This window comes from Drosophila yakuba, chromosome 2L (genome assembly GCF_016746365.2).
Source record: "Drosophila yakuba strain Tai18E2 chromosome 2L, Prin_Dyak_Tai18E2_2.1, whole genome shotgun sequence".
NCBI classification, from domain to species: Eukaryota; Metazoa; Arthropoda; class Insecta; order Diptera; family Drosophilidae; genus Drosophila; species Drosophila yakuba.
The window spans coordinates 22724435-22744965 of record NC_052527.2 but is presented as its reverse complement, the minus strand read 5'-3'; the positions used below and the strand labels follow the sequence as shown (position 1 = coordinate 22744965).

General features: G+C 36.8%; 1 protein-coding gene across 8 annotated transcripts in view; it reads right to left on the bottom strand.

Annotated features, from left to right (window-relative positions):
• Positions 1 to 20531, bottom strand: part of LOC6539180 (transcription-associated protein 1) — a 175759-nt gene that overhangs the window by 74660 nt on the left and 80568 nt on the right. For all 8 annotated transcript variants that reach the window (XR_005560210.1, XR_005560209.1, XM_039371065.1 and 5 more), the window contains 4 exons: positions 18362 to 18446; positions 18170 to 18304; positions 17909 to 18112; positions 14843 to 15460 (listed from right to left, as the gene is read on the bottom strand). Coding sequence is in view for 6 of the 8 variants with exons in the window: in XM_039371065.1 (XP_039226999.1) it covers positions 14843 to 15460; positions 17909 to 18112; positions 18170 to 18304; positions 18362 to 18446 (1042 nt within the window). In the remaining 2 variants the exon portion in view is untranslated. The remainder of the gene's footprint in view (positions 1 to 14842; positions 15461 to 17908; positions 18113 to 18169; positions 18305 to 18361; positions 18447 to 20531) is intronic.

Below are 20531 nucleotides of genomic sequence, written 5' to 3'. Positions count from 1 at the left end.
CACTCTACTCAAAACATACCTATTCCAATAAACTACACTATCTATCACGAAAACACCGCCACAAACAGTTTTGGAGGAGTTGCTCTCCTCGTCCATAACTCATTACAACATCAATATATACAAGTCAGCGCCTTTGACTTTGACACAATAACAGTAACAATTCATTCCAAATTCAAGTTCACCATAGCATCATCTTACATCCCACCCAACAAACCTTTTACAATACATCACCTCAGAAATATATACAACTTACAACGACCCCTACTAATAACTGGAGATTTTAATAGGCACAGGAGCTGGGGCTCACAAACCAACAACCAAAGAGGAAACACATTATTTAAATTTATCAACCAAAACTCACTCGTTACACTTAACAACGGCTCAGAAACCCACTTTACCACACATCATACATTCACACACATAGACCTTTCCATTCCATCACCCCCTATTAACCTGAACTCAAAATGGTATACGGACAGCTCGCTTTCAGGCAGCGACCATTACCCAATTCACATAGACCTATTCAAAGAACATAACATGAACAACCCAATCGAAAGACCAAGATTTAACCTTAAGAAAGCAAACTGTCTACTGAAAAGCCCCCAAGCGCCAATGTTAATAAAGAACTCGCTATTATTACAAGAATAATAATTCAATCCGCCAATGAATCCATCCCCCAATCACACCAGTCTAAAAGACAGCGGAACGTTCCATGGTGGGACCAAACCCTCCAACAATTAAGAAATGAAAAGCAAATAGCATGGAAAAATCTCAACAGAAACACTAATATGACAACCGTATTAGCCTACAAAAAAGCCAACGCCAAACTCAAACGAGAAATAAAAACAAGAGAGAACGCTATAGTCGAGTTCCCCGACTATCTGATACCCGTTACTCAGCTAGTGTAAGTGCGAAGGACAGTTTTTGGCGGTTTGTGGGCGTTAGAGTGGGCGTGGCCAAAAGTTTTTTGGCGAATAGATAGAAATTTACAAGACTAATACAAAAATGAAAAATATCAAAACATTTTTCAAAAGTGTGGGCGTGGCAGTTTTGGGCGGTTTGTGGGCGTTAGAGTGGGCGTGGCAAAAAGTTTTTTGGCAAATCGATAGAAATTTACAAGACCAATACAAAAATGAAAAAATATCAAAACATTTTTCAAAAATGTGGGCGTCGCAGTTTTGGGCGGTTTGTGGGCGTTAGAGTGGGCGTGGCAACATGAATCGACAAACTTGGGCTGCGTCTATGTCCCTGGAGTCTGTATGCCTAATCTCAACTTTCTAGCTTTTGTAGTTCCTGAGATCTCGACGTTCATACGGACAGACAGACGGACAGACGGACAGACGGACAGACAGACGGACGGACAGACGGACGGACAGACGGACATTGCCAAATCGACTCCGCTATTGATCCTGATCAAGAATATATATACTTTATATGGTCGGAAACGCTTCCTTCTGCCTGTTATATACTTTTCAACGAATCTAGTATACCCTTTTACTCTACGAGTAACGGGTATAACAAATAAAAAATCAGCAATGGAAAGCTTTACAACCGATATTAGCCCAAGTTCACCAATCGGAAAAATATGGACTAAAATAAACCATTTCTGCGGCCTGAAAACTAGGCACCACATCCACTGCCTTACCGATCCCAATGACACAACACAAAGCATTATGGACAAAAATGAAATAGCCAACAACCTCTGCACCCACTGGTCTAAAGCATCGCTTGACAACAACTTCAACACAACATTCATACAAAGGAAATCACACCCAATCCCTCACACACACGTCCCATCCCCTACAGCGCTAAGCATCGAACAGGACATATATCTTACAGAACTGATTGCTGCACTTAACCAACTCAAAGGAAAAACTTCAGGCCGAGACCGTATAAGCTATCCTATGCTTTAAAACCTATCCACAAACCTACATAAAAGACTGCTTAAACTTTTGAACAACATCCTAAGCTCATACATACCTCAGCAACTTAAAGTAAGCAGCGTCATACCTATACCCAAACCGAACACGGACAAAACCAACATTAACTCCTACCAACCCATTTCACTCAATCCATGCATATCCAAAGTCCTTGATGAAATAATAGCAAAACGGCTATGGTGGCTAGCTTCAAATAGCAAGCTTCTAGATAACCGGCAAATGGGATTCAAAAAGGGAAAATCGGTTTCTGATTCTCTAGCTATGCTAGATTATCAGATAACTGCATCCCTATCAAAGAAAAGCCACGCGTCTATCATCTCACTAGATTTCGCCAAAGCGTTTGACAGAGTAGGCATCCACAGCATCATTGACGAACTCATAGCCTGGAAAATAGGCCCAAGGATCTCCAACTACATAACAAACTTCCTCACCAATAGAAAAATAACAGTCCTTTCCAACAAATCCTACTCAAACCCCCAACCACTACACAATGGAATACCGCAAGGATCCCCCTTATCTGTGATATTATTCGCAATAGCATTCAACAAATTAAACAAAATACTAGCTGCGCACAAACAAATGGATTTCACTGCGTACGCCGACGACTTCACAATAATTTACAATCTTGGGAAAAAACAAAACAACCTGAATCTAGACGCACTTCTCAACGACATAAATCAATGGTGCAACTACTCGGGTGCATGGTTGCGTGGTTGGAGAGGTGGAGAATAGTGGTCAACGCACAGAAGTCAGTTCAAGTCCCATTTTCCCTGAGATCTCGGAATTGTCCTCCTGTAATGCTCAATGGGACCTACATACCCGTTAGTGAAACGGTGAAATACCTTGGAGTACACCTGGACAGACGACTAATCTGGAAGCAGCACATCAAAGCGAAGCAAATGCAGCTCAAGGCAAAAACAAGAAAGATGTACTGGCTGTTAGGTCCACGTTCCCAGCTCAGCTTAGAGAACAAAATTCGTTTATACAAGGCATTCCTTAAGCCAGTGTGGACATATGCGATGCAATTGTGGGGAACAGCAAGTAACTCAAATATCGAAATATTGCAAAGGTTTCAGTCCATGACACTTAGAACAATAACAGGTGCTCCTTGGTATATGTCCAATTATGACATTCACAAAGACCTAAACTTACTTACAGTTAAAGAAGAAATAAAAAGAAATGCTATGAGGTATATAAACAGACTACACAACCACGAAAACATAATGGCAATAGGTCTATTACACAATACTAGCAGTCTTAGACGATTAAAAAGATTTCACACGCTAGACTTGTCACATAGATTCGAAAGTTAAGTTTAAGTGGAAAATGTAAATAAATGTAAATATGTATATAGTGACATATCCATAAGTCCCTAAGACTTAAGCACATGCCTACACACTAATACACATACAACATGTACACCCAAACACACCCACACACCCAACACAACTCTGGATGTACCCAACAGATACCAGATACCTGATAAGTCACCCACTGGTAGACTAAACATCCGTTGCCTAATGTAAACAATCTATGCTTAAGCCCTCGCATCATCGTTGCGTTCCCACGTTCAAAGCTCGGACTCGCAATCCCGAAAACAGAAGTATTAGATTTCAATAAGCAAAATTATAAGAATCTAAGAGCACTTGTATCCAAGAGCGAATGCACTTGAATCCAAGAGAAATGCGAAGACTATTAAAGTCAGCAACTCCAAAGCTTTCTCTCTTCATTTGATCAAAACCCTAAAGTCTAAAGTCCATATTAGAAAAGCTCGAAACCGAGGCTTGAACGTCAATCAAATCAGAGTAATTATCAGAGTTCAGTTTGAGACCTAATTATAATCGGTCGGTGTTTTTCTCAACTAAAAATATTGTAATCATTCAGTAAAATAAAATTAAAAAATAAATATTGCGATTATTTAATTGGCGCAGTCGGTAGGATCTGTTAAATAAAGAGTCCTTTTAGTACGGTACTGATCCATTGAAGGATACGCTATACAACTAGCTATCCAGGATCGGCGAATTAAAACAGTGATTCTAAAATTATTTTGAGATCCGCAAAAGAATCTACATGAAAGTAGTATTCAAGAAAAAATCCCGTGTGGTCAGTAACATCTGCAAAACAATTTAAAATCCCGTGTGGTCAGTAACATCTGCAAGACAATTTAAAATCCCGTGCGGTCGGAAACAAAATTAATTAAAATTTTTAATTCCGTAACTTAAAACAAAGAATTTAAATAAACAACGTGTATCCAAATACTTATACAAATGCACCATGGCAGTTCCGCAACTTTCGGAAACCCACCTAAATCAATTATTAAATCAAATTAAAGAACTGAACTACTACGATGGCACACCTGGCAAGCTGTCTGTGTTTGTTAACCAGGTCGAGCATCTACTCAACTTATACCCTACCCAAGATGCCAGACAAGCACACGTTATCTACAGAGCAGTGAAACGGTTACTAGTGGATGCAGCATTGGAGGTCGTGACCCAAGAAAGAGTAAACACATGGCTGGATACAAAGACGGTCCTGGCGATGGCATTCAAGGATCACAGGCCTTACATACAACTTATAAGATAACTGGAGGATACATCATACCCCGGAAGCATCTGTAAGTTCATCGAGAAGCTCGAATCACAATATTGGATTATGTTTGACAAGTTAGAATTAGAAAGCGACCCTGTAGATAAATCAAATTACACTGAAATGTTAAAAAGAACTGTTAAATCTGTAATAGATCGAAAACTGCCGGATAGAATTTATATGTCTTTGGCACGCAAAGATATTGATACTATTTATAAATTAAAACAAGCTTCAATGGAGGTAGGCCTCTATGACGCCAGTCCAGAAAATCAGCGTTTTAATGGATCAGAAGGGAACAGACGCAGGAACAGGGGAAATCATAGTCAAAGCAATAATCAAAGATATTACAATAATAGAAATTACAATCACAGCAATTATTATCCTGGAACGAATCAGAATAACAATACGCAACATCAAAATTCGAATCAACCTACAATAAATCAAAATCAGTACTCCACTCGTCCCATACCGGTCAATCAAAGGGGAAATTATTGCACGTTTAGAAGGGAGTTAACACAAGGCCAACAAAACAATCCTCTTAACAATTCCCTTAATTTCCAACCTTCAACTTCAAATAATAATAACGGTCAGATGCCGGTAAAAAGACAACGCGAGAGTCAAAGTGGCCAAAGCAGAATGGATGTAAATTTTCATCAAACTGCCTCGGACACTCAAGTGACACAGGAGGACGTACCAGTCCCCATGTAAGAATAGGTTATCATAACAAAATTTACAAGGGAATGATCGACACAGGTTCATCCATCAATATCATAAGGGAAAATTTTGAAAATTTAGAAGAAAAAGAAGAAGATCTAACAGTGTATACCATTAAAGGGGCAATAAAATTAAAGAAAAGCATAATAATGAAACCCACTTCAGTATGTCCGTCTGTTCAGAAATTCTACATCCACAAATTTTCCGACAATTATGATTTCCTGTTAGGTCGAAAGTATCTAGAAGATACGAAAGCTAAGATAGATTATGATAACGAGACGGTAACTTTAGGTTCAAGAACCTTTAAGTTTGTGTATGGAGAAAAGAAGGGCGAGACCGCATCTAAATGCCTCGACCCACAACAAAAGGATGATTCCACTCCAGTGGAGGAAATCAATCCAAAGATGCAAAAGGTTAAGACCGCACCTAAGTGCCTTAAACCAAAGCATCAACAACAGAAGAAGGAGACCGCATTACCAAAATGCCTCACTTCAAAAGTTGTTAGTGACACAGTGGACAATGATGTAACACATCTCGATCCCATGTCCGTTGACAACGATATAGTCAACTTCGCGATCAACAATGAGTTACGCGAATGTAACGAGTACAGACTCGAACATCTAAATGTAGAGGAAATTGAATGTTTAAAGAAAGTTCTATACGAATATAGACACATTCAGTACAAGGAAGGCGAAAATTTGACCTTCACCAGTACAATTAAACATGTCATCCAGACTCAGCATGAGGATCCAGTATACCGTAAACCCTATAAGTACCCCCAAAGTGTTGACCAAGAAGTCAACAAACAAATCAAAGAAATGATAGAGCAAGGGATCGTTCGCAAATCAAAGTCCCCTTATTGTTCTCCTATTTGGGTGGTCCCCAAGAAGGCAGACGCCTCTGGGAAACAAAAATTTAGGTTGGTAGTTGATTACAGGAATCTAAACGAGATAACTGTTAATGACAAATTCCCCATCCCTCGAATGGATGAGATATTGGATAAATTGGGTAGATGCCAATATTTTACCAACATTGATCTAGCTAAGGGTTTTCACCAAATCCAGATGGACGAAAATTCTATTGCAAAAACAGCTTTTTCAACTAAGCATGGGCATTACGAATATACACGTATGCCTTTTGGCCTAAAGAATGCTCCAGCTACATTTCAGAGATGTATGAATAATCTTTTGGAAGATTTGATTTACAAAGATTGTTTAGTCTATTTGGACGATATTATTGTTTACTCCACTTCATTGGAGGAACATATTTTATCTCTAAAGAAAGTCTTTGAGAAACTGAGAGACGCCAACTTGAAGTTGCAGCTAGACAAATGTGAATTCATGAAAAAAGAAACTGAATTCCTGGGACATATTGTCACAACAAATGGCATTAAACCAAACCCAAACAAAACCATTGCAATCACAAATTTTCCGTTACCTAAGACACCTAAACAGATAAAATCATTTTTGGGATTATGTGGGTTCGCAGTTCATCGCAAGTTCATTCCTAACTTTGCCAAGATAGTTAAACCCATGACCCTCAAACTTAAGAAAGGTGCTGTAATAGATATTAAATGTAAAGACTACATCGAATCATTTGAAAAACTAAAGGTTTTGATAACTTCAGATCCGATATTAATCTACCCCGATTTTTCGAAGCCTTTTTCTCTAACAACTGACGCGAGTAATGTAGCTATTGGTGCAGTGCTCTCACAGAATCATAAGCCCGTTTGTTATGCCAGCAGAACGCTGAACGAACACGAAATCAACTATGCTACCATTGAAAAAGAATTGCTAGCTATAGTTTGGGCGACAAAATATTTCAGGTCATACTTATTCGGCAGGCCATTTGAAATAATGAGTGATCACAAGCCATTGGTATGGCTGAATAATATCAAAGAGCCGAACATGAAATTACAAAGGTGGAAAATCAAACTTAATGAATTCGATTATAAAATAAAATATCTTCCAGGCAAAGAAAACTATGTCGCGGATGCTCTTTCCCGCACAAAAATAGAAGAAGTCATGGTTGGCGAAGTCGCAAACAGCGCAGACGCAACTATACATAGTGCTAATGAAGATAATTTAAATTATATATCCATAACGGAGAGACCAATCAATTTCTTTTCTAGAGAAATAGAGATAGAAAAAGGCGACAATGACACAACAAGTGTAATCCACTACTTTCAAAAACTAAAGATTAAAATAATCTATAAAGAAATGACACTTGAACTCGCCAAAACCCTCATTAAGGAATATGTGTGCACCAAGAAAAGCGCAATTTACTTCCCTAATGATGAGGATTTTCTGATCTTCCAGAGAGCATTTACCGAAATCATAAGCCCTAACAATTTCACAAAACTATTGAGATGTACCACGAAGCTAATTGACATACTAACTTATGCAGAATTTAAGGATTTAATCCTAAAGAGACATAAGGAAGTTTTACACCCAGGTATAGAAAAAACCATTAATTGGTTTAAAGAAAAATACTATTACCCAGATAGTCAAAAGCTAATTCAAAATATTATCAACGAATGTGAAATCTGTAATCTGGCAAAAACAGAACATCGAGACACAAAATTGACATTTGAAACAACACCAGAAATATTTAACACAAGGGAAAAATACGTGATAGATTTTTATGTCACGGGTAACCAGATCTTCTTATCTTGTATTGATATTTATTCAAAATTTGCCTCCCTAGTTGAAGTAAAAAGTAGAGATTGGCTAGAAGCGAAAAGAGCCATTACTAAAATATTCAATGATATGGGAAAGCCACAAGAAATTAAAGCAGACAAAGATTCAGCTTTTATGTGCATAGCTTTGCAAAATTGGTTAAGATCCGAAGGCGTACAAATTTCTGTAACAACCAGCAAAAATGGTGTATCCGATATAGAAAGATTTCACAAGACCGTAAACGAAAAGCTAAGAATCATCGGTAGTGAACAAAATATCGAAGATAGGTTTACAAGGTTCGAAACAATCTTATACGTCTATAATCATAAAACTAAACATAATAGTACAAAACGATCTCCGGCAGACATTTTTCTATATGCAGGCAGCCCAGACTTTAACGTACAACAAAACAAAATTGATAAGATCGAATATCTTAATAAGAATAGGCATGATTTTGAAGTTGATATAAAATATAGACAGGCTCCACTCGTGAAGAGTAAAATCACCAATCCATTTAAAAAGACAGGAAGAATTGAACAAGTAGACAGTAAACATTTTGAGGAAACAAGCCGCGGCAGGAAAATCGTTCATTATAAATCAAAATTCAAGAAACAAAAAAAGGTTAATAAGAGCAAATACGATAATTCCAGACCAGCCAGAGAAGCGCAAAGTACGCAATATATTTCTAATAATGCTTAGTTGCATGTTATCACTTATCACTATGGTCAAATGCAGCAACATCGAAGTAAACCCAATAAGTGCGAGAAATGGATACCTTATATTCCAAACCGGAACGATGGAAATTCCAACCAGCTACGAATACCACTATTTGAGTATAAACATAACAAAGACAATGCTTATGTTCGAAAATCTAGTAACTGAAGCAAATGACTATCCCAATGTACCTCAGATACAATATTTAGTCGATAAACTAAAACGGGAAATAAATGGATTAAGAATTATTAACAGAAGCAAAAGAGGTCTCTTGAACGTAGTAGGGAAGGCATATAAATACTTATTTGGTACATTAGATGAAGACGACAGGGAGGAGTTAGAGGAAAAAACAAGAGAGAACGCTATAGTCGAGTTCCCCGACTATCTGATACCCGTTACTCAGCTAGTGGAAGGGAGAAGGAGAGTCTTAAAGACAGTTTTTGGCGGTTTGTAGGCGTTATAGTGGGCGTGGCAGATTTTGGCAAATCGATAGAAATTTACAAGACTAATACAAAAATGAAAAAATATCAAAACATTTTTCAAAAGTGTGGGAGTAGCAGCTTTGGGCGGCTTGTGGGCGTTAGAGTGGGCGTGGCAAAAAGTTCTTTGGCAAATCGATAGAAATTTACAAGACCAATACAAAAATGAAAAAATATCAAAACATTTTTCAAAAGTGTGGGCGTGGCAGTTTTGGGCGGTTTGTGGGCGTTAGAGTGGGCGTGGCAACATGAATCGACAAACTTGCGCTGCGTCTATGTCCCTGGAGTCTGTATACTTAATCTCAACTTTCTAGCTTTTGTAGTTCCTGAGATCTCGACGTTCATACGGACAGACGGACAGACAGACGGACGGACCGACGGACATGGCCAGATCGACTCGGCTGATCCTGATCAAGAATATATATACTTTATATGGTCGGAAACGCTTCCTTCTGCCTGTTACATACTTTTCAACGAATCTAGTATACCCTTTTACTCTACGAGTAACGGGTATAATTTTTTTTTTTTTTTTTTTTTTTTTTTTATCTTTTATATTTTGTTTATTAAGGCATACGGGGAAACTTGGATCCCCTTTGTGTCCTTATTTTCTATTAATTCAGCCCATTTGGGCGCGCCTGCTAACTACAGTTAGCTTTTTCTATTTAACACATAACAATCACAGATAACATATAGGAATTAATATAAGTGTCAACTTCTGCTGACCCTTGTCACAGGAGATCGGGATATGAGATCCCTCGGTTGTCTTCTATTCAGCCTTCTTAGTGGGCGAGATCTATTTAGAGCACTGGCCAGCCGATTTCTGTGGCGCTCCAACCTGTCATGGTATCTGCTCGAGTGCTGGTTTATCTCGTCAAATACCGTTGCGAGTTTCAGGTCTCTGTGCATGTCAGAAGACTCCGTTAAAACCCATGATCTAAACATGGTTATCGACATAATCAACAGCGGTATAGACATAATTAATAGGCTCAAGGTGGAAAAAGAACAGAACCAACAAATTGCGATACTGATATTCAACCTACAGCAGTTTACAGAATACATAGAAGACATCGAGTTAGGTATGCAATTAACCAGATTAGGGATCTTTAACCCAAAATTACTAAAACATGATTATTTGAAACACATAAATTCGGAGAAATTGCTAAAGATAAAAACATCAACTTGGCTCAAGACAGACACGAACGAAATTTTGATTATATCCCACGTTCCTAGCGAGGTTACTAAAGTTCCGATATTTCAAATAGTTCCATACCCAGATGAACATAACTTTATTATAACCGAGCAAAATTTGATAAGTTTTATGTACTCAATAATCAAGTATTTCATAAAGATACAGATAAATTAATATTCGACAAATGTATTGTTGTACTTATTAAACAAGAGCAAACTCAATGCAAATACATTAAAACCCAAAGAAATTTCCAAATAAATTATATAGAACCAAATATACTTTTAACATGGAATATTCCTGAAACAGTTGTCAACCAAGATTGTATCAACAACAAAATATTAATATCAGGAAACAACATCATTAAAATTAAAAATTGTACCATGCAAATAGATGAATTCCTAATTTCTAATAATGTAGCAGATTTTACACAAACGATTTATATCACCAACAATGTTACACGCTTAGAACCAATAAATCACTTAGAAACAAAAGAAATGATTAAATTGCATGTAAAACACTACAACTTTTTCCAAATTATATGCATTACAACTTTTGTCATCATGATAATTAGTTTGACTCTGTATTTAGCATATAAGTTTAAAAATATACCTAAGAAAATTATTGTCAAATATTGTAAACAAAAAGAAGAACATCCGCACCTTGAAACTAATGTAAAGGAAAATATTCAACCAGAAAACAATGTTATGATATATCCAAATTTAACGACCTGAGGACAGGGCAAATTCAATGATTGGGGGAGTGACATATCCATAAGTCCCTAAGACTTAAGCACATGCCTACACACTACTACACATACAACATGTACACCCAAACACACCCACACACCCACACACAACACAACTCTGGATGTACCCAACAGATACCAGATACCTGATAAGTCACCCACTGGTAGAGTAAACATCCGTTGCCTAATTTAAACAATCTATGCTTAAGCCCTCGCATCATCGTTGCGTTCCCACGTTCAAAGCTCGGACTCGCAATCCCGAAAACAGAAGTATTAGATTTCAATAAGCAAAATTATAAGAATCTAAGAGCACTTGTATCCAAGAGCGAATGCACTTGAATCCAAGAGAAATGCGAAGACTATTAAAGTCAGCAACTCCAAAGCTTTCTCTCTTCATTTGATCAAAACCCTAAAGTCTAAAGTTCATATTAGAAAAGCTCGAAACCGAGGCTTGAACGTCAATCAAATCAGAGTAATTATCAGAGTTCAGTTTGAGACCTAATTATAATCGGTCGGTGTTCTTCTCAACTAAAAATATTGTAATCATTCAGTAAAATAAAATTATATTTTTTTACATATGAGTATTGCGATTATTTAATTATATATATTGTATGTGCTCATTGGAGCTCAAGCAATCCTGTCAAGTATTTTTTAGGTGCTATATAATTTGCTTATTGTCATAGTTCTAAGACAGATTGCAAAATAAATAATAAAAAAAAAAAAAAACTTCACACTGCAAACCAACGATACCCCCATACAAAATGTAACGTCCCTCAAAATACTAGGAATAACAATAGCCAGAAACTACAGATGGAACAAACACATAGAAAATCTTACTTTAGAACTAGCTAAAAGACTAGACGTCATTAAATGTCTAGCCAACAAAAAATTCTGCTGCAACACAAACACAATAATATATGTGGTCAAATCAATTATTATTTCAAAAATAGACTACGGCGTACAAATTTATGGAAATGTCCCAAAATCAACCCTGAGCAAACTAAGAACGATTTACCACTCAGCAATAAGAATCGCCTTCAATGCCTTTCGCACCGCCCCAATAAACAACCTATTGCATAAAGCTAACATACTGCCAATAGAACATAGAACAACATATGCAACACAAAAAAACATCAAAATCATAATCAACTCAAAGTTCTCACCAATTGAAATTTACAACAAAATTAAAAATTCCAAAAGAATACCAAAAGTCCCGTCTTCACTACACAACACAATAGAACAATTAACAAAAATAAATATTTATGTATCACCCGAAACAAGCAGAAAAGAAAAAACCACACACTGGCTGTGCAGTAATACAACACTAACACCGCACTACACACCTCATCCAAAGCAGAAACGGCACCATTAATATACCAACAAAATTTCAATGAATTAAAAAACACACTAGCAGGCAGACACTTTCTTTACACAGATGGATCCAAGTCAGCTAGCGGAGTCTCATATAGAGTAACAACGGAAACAGAAATTATTTACTCCCACAATACTCCTCCATATATACAGCCGAATTGGCAGCAATTCTGACAACATGCAACCACGCCAGCAAATAACAAGGAAAATTTGCAATCTGCACAGATTCCCTATCAACCCTAAAAGAAATTGAAAACATAAAAAGCCAAAACTACTACACCACCTCCATCAGAAATATCCTAAGCAAATATAAGAGAAATAAAATCTTAATTCTATGGGTCCCGGGACACTGCGGGATTTCAGGAAACGAGCTCGCGGACTCATCAAACTAAACACTGAAACCTTTAAAACTTCAATATTTAACAACTCCTCAATCCACTACAAAAATATTAGCCACGACAGCATCCCGACGAAAAACATCTCACGATCAGACTCAATAAAATTTACAAGAATAAGAGGACACACCAATCTAACCCACAGCCACATACTCAATAAAACTCCGCCACCAATCTGCACAACTTGCAACACCAACATAACATTACAACATATATTACTCGACTGCCCTGACCTTTAGCAAAACAGATCGAACCTCTTGAAACAAACAATTAGAGAAATCACCTGATTTGAAAACATTCACCAAACAATACAATTCCTAAAAAATACAAAACTTTACCATACAATATAAGCAAAAATAAAAATAAACAAGAGAGAACGCTATAGTCGAGTTACCCGACTATCTGATACCCGTTACTCAGCTAGTGTAAGTGCGAAGGACAGTTTTTGGCGGTTTGTGGGCGTTAGAGTGGGCGTGGCCAAAAGTTTTTTGGCAAATAGATAGAAATTTACAAGACTAATACAAAAATGAAAAAATATCAAAACATTTTTCAAAAGTGTGGGCGTGGCAGCTTTGGGCGGTTTGTGGGCGTTAGAGTGGGCGTGGCAAAAAGTTTTTTTGCAAATCGATAGAAATTTACAAGACCAATGCAAAAATGAAAAAAGATTAAAACATTTTTCAAAAATGTGGGCGTGGCAGTTTTGGGCGGTTTGTGGGCGTTAGAGTGGGCGTTAGAGTGGGCGTGGCAACCTGAATCGACAAACTTGCGCTGCGTCTATGTCCCTGGAGTCTGTATGCCTAATCTCAACTTTCTAGCTTTTGTAGTTCCTGAGATCTCGACGTTCATACGGACGGACAGACGGACATGGCCCGATCGACTCGGCTACTGATCCTGATCAAGAATATATATACTTTATATGGTCGGAAACGCTTCCTTCTGCCTGTTACATACTTTTCAACGAATCTAGTATACCCTTTTACTCTACGAGTAACGGGTATAAATACTGTACCCCCTTTAATTATTATTCATTTGTCCTAATGGATGCATTTATACAGATGTCTAGTTCACAACAGTACGATTGTGGATAATATATATATAAAGATATAGATAAATCGAAATGATATATTTATATCGTGATATTAAATGTGGCTAAATATGGAAAATTAAATTTGGTGTTTTATTTGGATTAGAAACTTGTAATTCTACAACGCGGGCTATCAGACGAACGTATGTATGTGTAAAAATTAATGAATTTATTGATCTATGGTTATACTATTAACGTTGCCCACAACTTAAAAAATAAATAAATATATACAAAAATATATAATATAATAAATATATACTCTAAAAATATATACAACATATTCCAAGCAAAAAGTGAATAATAATCAACAAATTACAAAAAAAAATTTTTTTAAATCGTTTATAAAAATAGTTGTGCAATTCTCCTAGAAAGTAAACTAATATAATGAGTCAAAACGACATTCGAGCTTAACGTCAATGAGAGCGCGTGGCGAGAGAGCGCGTTCTAGCTCAGCGGCAATATTAACGATAAGCCAAAGAGAACTAACCCACTATAACCAACACGTCGACCTCGATACCCACTCCATTCGCCACAAGAACAAATACTACAACGGGTTGTGGGCGTTAGAGTGGGCGTGGCAACATGGGTTAACAAACTTTCGATGCGCCTATTTCTCTGGAGTCTACATGCTGAATCTAAACTTTCTAGCTTTTATGGTTCCTGAGATCTCGACGTTCATACGGACGGACAGACGGACATGGCCAGATCGACTCGGCTATCGATTCTGATCAAGAATATATATACTTTATATGGTCGGAAACGCTTCCTTCTGACTGTTACCTACTTTTCAACAAATCTAGTAGACTCTTTTACTCTTCGAGGAACGAGTATATGCCACTAAGTTTTTCTTCTTTAAAATGCACAGTTGTCGGTTTAAAATTTGTAAAAGTAATACTCATTAAAAAGAAGAAAATATTAATTGTAAATTACAAGACAACTATAATTACCTGACTTATTAATGTTGGAGATCCGTTTAACGCAGAAACTAAAGGGTCCATTAACATTGGTAAATAAGGTAGTAAAGATGACAAGCGGACGGGAACTGTAAGACAGAGTTCCACGAAAAGATCTCTCATGTGCTGTTTATGAAATCCACTCTGCAGCCGATTTAATCCTTCCAAAAGGTTTGGTAAAAGCGGTAGAAACTCTTGGTACAAAAGGTCATGGCTTCCTCCTCCAATTGACCGAAACAATGCTCTCAGAAGTAAAAAATAGTTATACGGCTCCTCCGATATTAAAGCCAATTCCATGGATCGATTCACTATTTTGTGGAGATGCGGACGCAACATTTGTTCATTTTCGACTGGAAAAAGACTTACGCTTCCAAAAACCAACTTAAATAATCGTAGATACAAGTTGGAGCGTTCCACGTTGGATCCCATTTCCTCCATTTTATTCAAAAGATATTCAACCAGCACAGTAGCAAACAAAGGTGAAGTAGTAGGGTTTGCTAAAAATGAGTTCGCTATTACTTGTAAGGATTGATTTTTGTAGATCCTTTCCACCAAAAAATTAATTGTAGTTGAAAATATTTCTTGAAAGTTTTGGGAGTGCATCATTAAAAACTGTTAAATAAATAAGAACAAGCAATTTTTAATTATAATTAAAATCATGTAAAATTTACTTCGGATACCGAAGAATAAGTACCCTTGCTAAGAACTTCTCTTATTTAATTTATTGGGGCTTAAGATTTTTACAAGTATAATCAAATGTTTTACTTGTCAAGTTCTTGGCGCTTGAAATACCAAATACAAAGTATGCACCGCAAATCACTTCAGCATCAAAAACCGGGCAAAACCATTTAGCGGTGCTCCGAACAAATAGCTGACTTGTTTTAGGCTCTAAAGGTTTTACGGCTTTACCGTTTGCCTGGTCCAAAGTCCAGCGTGGTACCTTGGCTTCCTTTAGATTTGCACGCAGACACTCGGTTCTACGTGTCCTGCTTCAACACGTGCCGTTTCTCTTGCTCTTCACTTTCTCTCTATCAAAACACTATTTCTCCAGACTCTCGTTCTTTAATTGATTGCAGTTTTCACTCCTTTAAATAATTCCTCAATTGGCTTCAATTAAATTTGGCAATACCTTTTTAGTTTAAAATTTTAAAGCTTAATTGGATAATGAAGTACCCTACACTGAGGAGCAAAACTGTAACACGAGTTGCATATTCTAACTTCAACGGTCAGTATCTCTCCAATTTTATGTACGATAATAATATAGCTCTTGTTTTGTTGCTACTATATTTGACTATCGCTTGTGAAAATATGAAGCGATTTGATTATTTGGAATAAATATGCCAAAGCCAAATGTGTAATCCTTTGTTCTTTCCCACAGCTCCATCATTCCACTTGGAGGGACTGCATATTTTTCCAGTTGGGATTTTATATGGCCCCACAAAATTTTCTATGGGATTCATATCAGGAGATTGCGTTGGCCACTTCAGCGACTGAAAATTTTGCTTTTCCATCCAATTTTTTACCAAAATCGAAGTGTGTTTGGGATCATGGTCTTGCTGAAATATGCATTTTTAGCAGCAATACCCAAATTTTGATTTACTTTTGAAATATTTTGTTGTAAAATGTTTAAATACTGTTCCTTACGCATTATTCCTTCAATTATGACCAAGGGACCAGCTCCGTTTTTGTATAAACAGCCCCAAAAAATTATTGATCCGCCACCGTGCTTCACGGTTTGCTTCACGTTACTTGGTGACGGGACTGTGGGATCTCTAGTCCAATACCAAGAGCGTCCATCTGACTCGTAATGATTAATTTTTGTTTCATCTGACCATATAACTACATAGGAGAGTAGATACTGACCGTTGAAGTTAGAATATGCAACTCGTGTTACAGTTTTGCTTTTCAGTGAATATTATCATAAAAACCTTTGGTATATATCGTAGCTACACCTGCTATTTTCTCTTGAATTATATAACAAATAGCTTTGACTTGACTGTTATTCATCATATTCCATCAACATTTTTGTACCCGTTACTCGTAGAGTAAAAGGGTATACTAGATTCGTTGAAAAGTATGTAACAGGTAGAAGGAAGCGTTTCCGACAAAATAAAGTATAAATATTCTTGATCAGGATCAATAGCCGGAAACGCTTCCTAGTATACTTTCTTACTCTACGAGTGACGGATATAACAACGATCACGAAGGCCCTACCCGCGATATGAATTTTATGCTGTCCTGTCTGGGTAATCGCAAATTGTCTTCAGGTTTACGTAAGATCTTAACATTTAACACAAAAAATCAGGAACTCAAGTGCCTGTATGAATGTTGTTGCAGTTGTTGTTGTATGTTTGTAAATACTTGCATTGTTTGTCGAAGTGTTTATTATATTTAGCGTGTTTATCATATATAGCTTTCTGTAGTGTTGTTCTTGTGTAAGTATATTAGAATACTATGATTATGCTATGATACTAGTATCCTCGAAATTGGGATTTTGTCCCTCTTTTGCACAGTTGGACTTTCTCAAAAGTTTTTAGTGCGGTAAAATTACAAATGCTGTTGGCATGTGAATATAAATAGGAAAGATAAATATTAAAATTACTAATGAATTAGACCATTTAGAGTGGGCGTAAATCAATACAAATTAGTTACAAATTAAAATAATAAAAAATTTGAAAAAAATGAAAACATTTTTTTTAGTTTTCACTTGGCGTTTGCAACTTGGCAATGTTCTAAAAAAAACTTGCGTTGCGTCTGCGTCACTACAGAACGCAGTTCTTCATGGCATATTTCCTTTTAGATTTTATAGTTACCGATTTTGCTATATTTGTTCGGACGGATAAAGCTAGATCGACTGGGCTCGATAAGGAACACGTACATATATATCAGGATAGGGTAGGAAACGCTTGTTTTTACCGGTTACATGCTTTTTATCAGGCAGTGGCCACAATACCGCAGTCATACCTTTTTTATAAATCATTTATATCGTGAAGAAAATTGTTCAGTTGTTTTATTAAAAAAAATTATTTCAGTATCCAAACCAAACTACTGATTACTTACTATGCCACTGAAATGCTCCAATACTTCTTTTTCTTCTTTACTTCTAGAAATCAACCCAGACGTTCTCTGTTGATTTGGATTCACATTTATAGTGTATATATCTAAAGCCTCCATCGCATAGTGAACCAAGTCGATGTAGGAACATACGATTTCAGGTCCGAAAATTTTTTCATGATTGGCAAGAATTGTATCAGTTAGCTGAAACTTTAAACAAAAAATAGTAAGAAAAAAAATAGGAAAACAAAAAAAATATTTACTTACCTTTGAGTTAAAAAAACCCCATGTTATTGTTTTTACTCCTCCCACAAGAGTTTTAACTAAGCTTCGAAATTCAGCTACATTTACGGAATAAACCCATTGTGATCCAGATGCAGTGGCTTGGATATTGGATATGTCCTAAAATAATATAGTTTGGTTAGCATATGTTTTGTATAAATTTTTTTGAATACGTACGTCTTTTACATCTGGCGCATTAATGTGTGATAGGGAAGCGTTTCCAGAAGAATTCATTAATGTTCCAGAAAAAGAGTGCCCTTTGCTTTAACGAGACAAAAAGAACAGTATATGAACATTGAACGTTAGTACATTATACAAAAAGGATCCCCAGCCGACTCTAGTCGGCCATATCCGCATGTTGTTCATATGAACGTGAGACATAAGAAAATAAAACCTTTATTCCCCCTATTAAGCACGTAGATGTTTGTAAAGCTTTGTAGGTTTTTACTAAAAAAAATTTCCAGGTAGACCAATCGTCCAACAATGTCCCACTTACAATTTGAAAACTCCGCATTTACCATGCGTATAGGAAGGGCAACAAACCGTAGAATGATGTGGCCAAAAATTTTAAACAAGATTTTCATTTTTTTTTATTTTAATATTTATACACGTTTCTTGTAAAGTACAAGGGTATACTAGATTCGTTAAAAAGTATGTAACAGACAGAAGGAAGCGTTTCCGACCACATAAAGTATATTCTTGATCAGGATCAATAGTCGAGTCGAACTGGCCATGTCCGTCCGTCCGTCTGTCTGTACGTCTGCCTGTCTGTCTGTCCGTCTGTCTGTCCGTATGAACGTTGAGATCTCAGGAACTACAAAAGCTAGAAAGTTGAGATTAAGCATACAGACTCCCAAGACATAGAAGCAGCGCAAGTTTGTCGATTCATGTTGCCACGCCCACTCTAACGCCCAGAAACCGCCCACACTTTTGAAAAATGTTTTAATATTTTTTAATTTTTGTATTGGTCTTGTAAATTTCTATCGATTTGCCAAAAAACTTTTTGCCACGCCCACTCTAACGCCCACAAACAGCCCAAAGCTGCTACGCCCACACTTTTGAAAAATGTTTTGATATTTTTTCATTTTTGTATTGGTCTTGTAAATTTCTATCGTTTTGACAAAAAAAATTTTTCCACGCCCACTCTAACGCCCACAAACCGCCCAATACTGCCACGCCCACACTTTTGAAAAATGTTTTGATATTTTTTCATTTTTGTATTGGTCTTGTAAATTTCTATCGTTTTGACAAAAAAAATTTTTCCACGCCCACTCTAACGCCCACAAACCGCCCAATACTGCCACGCCCACACTTTTGAAAAATGTTTTGAAATTTTTTTATTTTTGTTTTAGTCTTGTAAATTTCTATCGATTTGCCAAGAACCTTTTTGCCACGCCCACAAACCGCCAAAAACTGTCAGTGTTGAAGACTCTCTTTCACACTTCCACTAGCTGAGTAACGGGTATCAGATAGTCGGGGAACTCGACAATAGCGTTCTCTCTTTTTTTTTGTCAATTTCCTTTTTTTCTAAGCAATCTCAAAAAAAAACTTATTTTTTTGGTATAAAAATATTTTCTTACCGCACTACTACTAATAGCGAACCGGGTATTTGCTACTCAGAGTAACGTTCTCTCTTGTTTTATATTGCCCAGATAACCTGCTAAACTATTTCACCGATTGAGGAAGGATTTACACATGCCAATTTAGGCATCTACTAGCCAAAGCTGTTTTAATCAGCGCCATGTATCATCATCAAGCAACACAGCGGATGTCAAAAAATTAGCGGAACAATCTCTCGGAACACAGTTCCCGTGACAAGTGCGCCGTTCCGTTCGATTTTAAATGGCGGTCAAAACAAGTGAAGATTAAATAAAGATTAAATAGTAGCAACTGCAACTATTTTAACATATTTCATACACATAGTACTGTAGCATATATGATGAAGTTTTGCTACAAAAGGAACGGTACAAGTACAACCACACTAATTGTCAAAGCATTGGCTCATCAACCTATCGTAAAATATTAAGGATGCACGTAATGAGAAACTTTATTTGATTATGTGTGACTATCTACACCGAAGGACATGATCATCGAATTGGGACTCTTCCCAGGATATTCATCCTGCTCAAGAATATATATACTTTATCGGGTGGAAATGCTTTAATATACCTGTATTTTATAGATATTTAATATTCCCTTGCTTTGTTTTGACGCTACAACATGCAACTAACGAGATTTACGGTTTCTGAAACACATTCACACTTGCGTCTACATCGGATATGAAAAACGAGAACTATATTCCTCCCATTTATTATTTTCCAAGTCAACCAAAGCTAAATCTGGAACT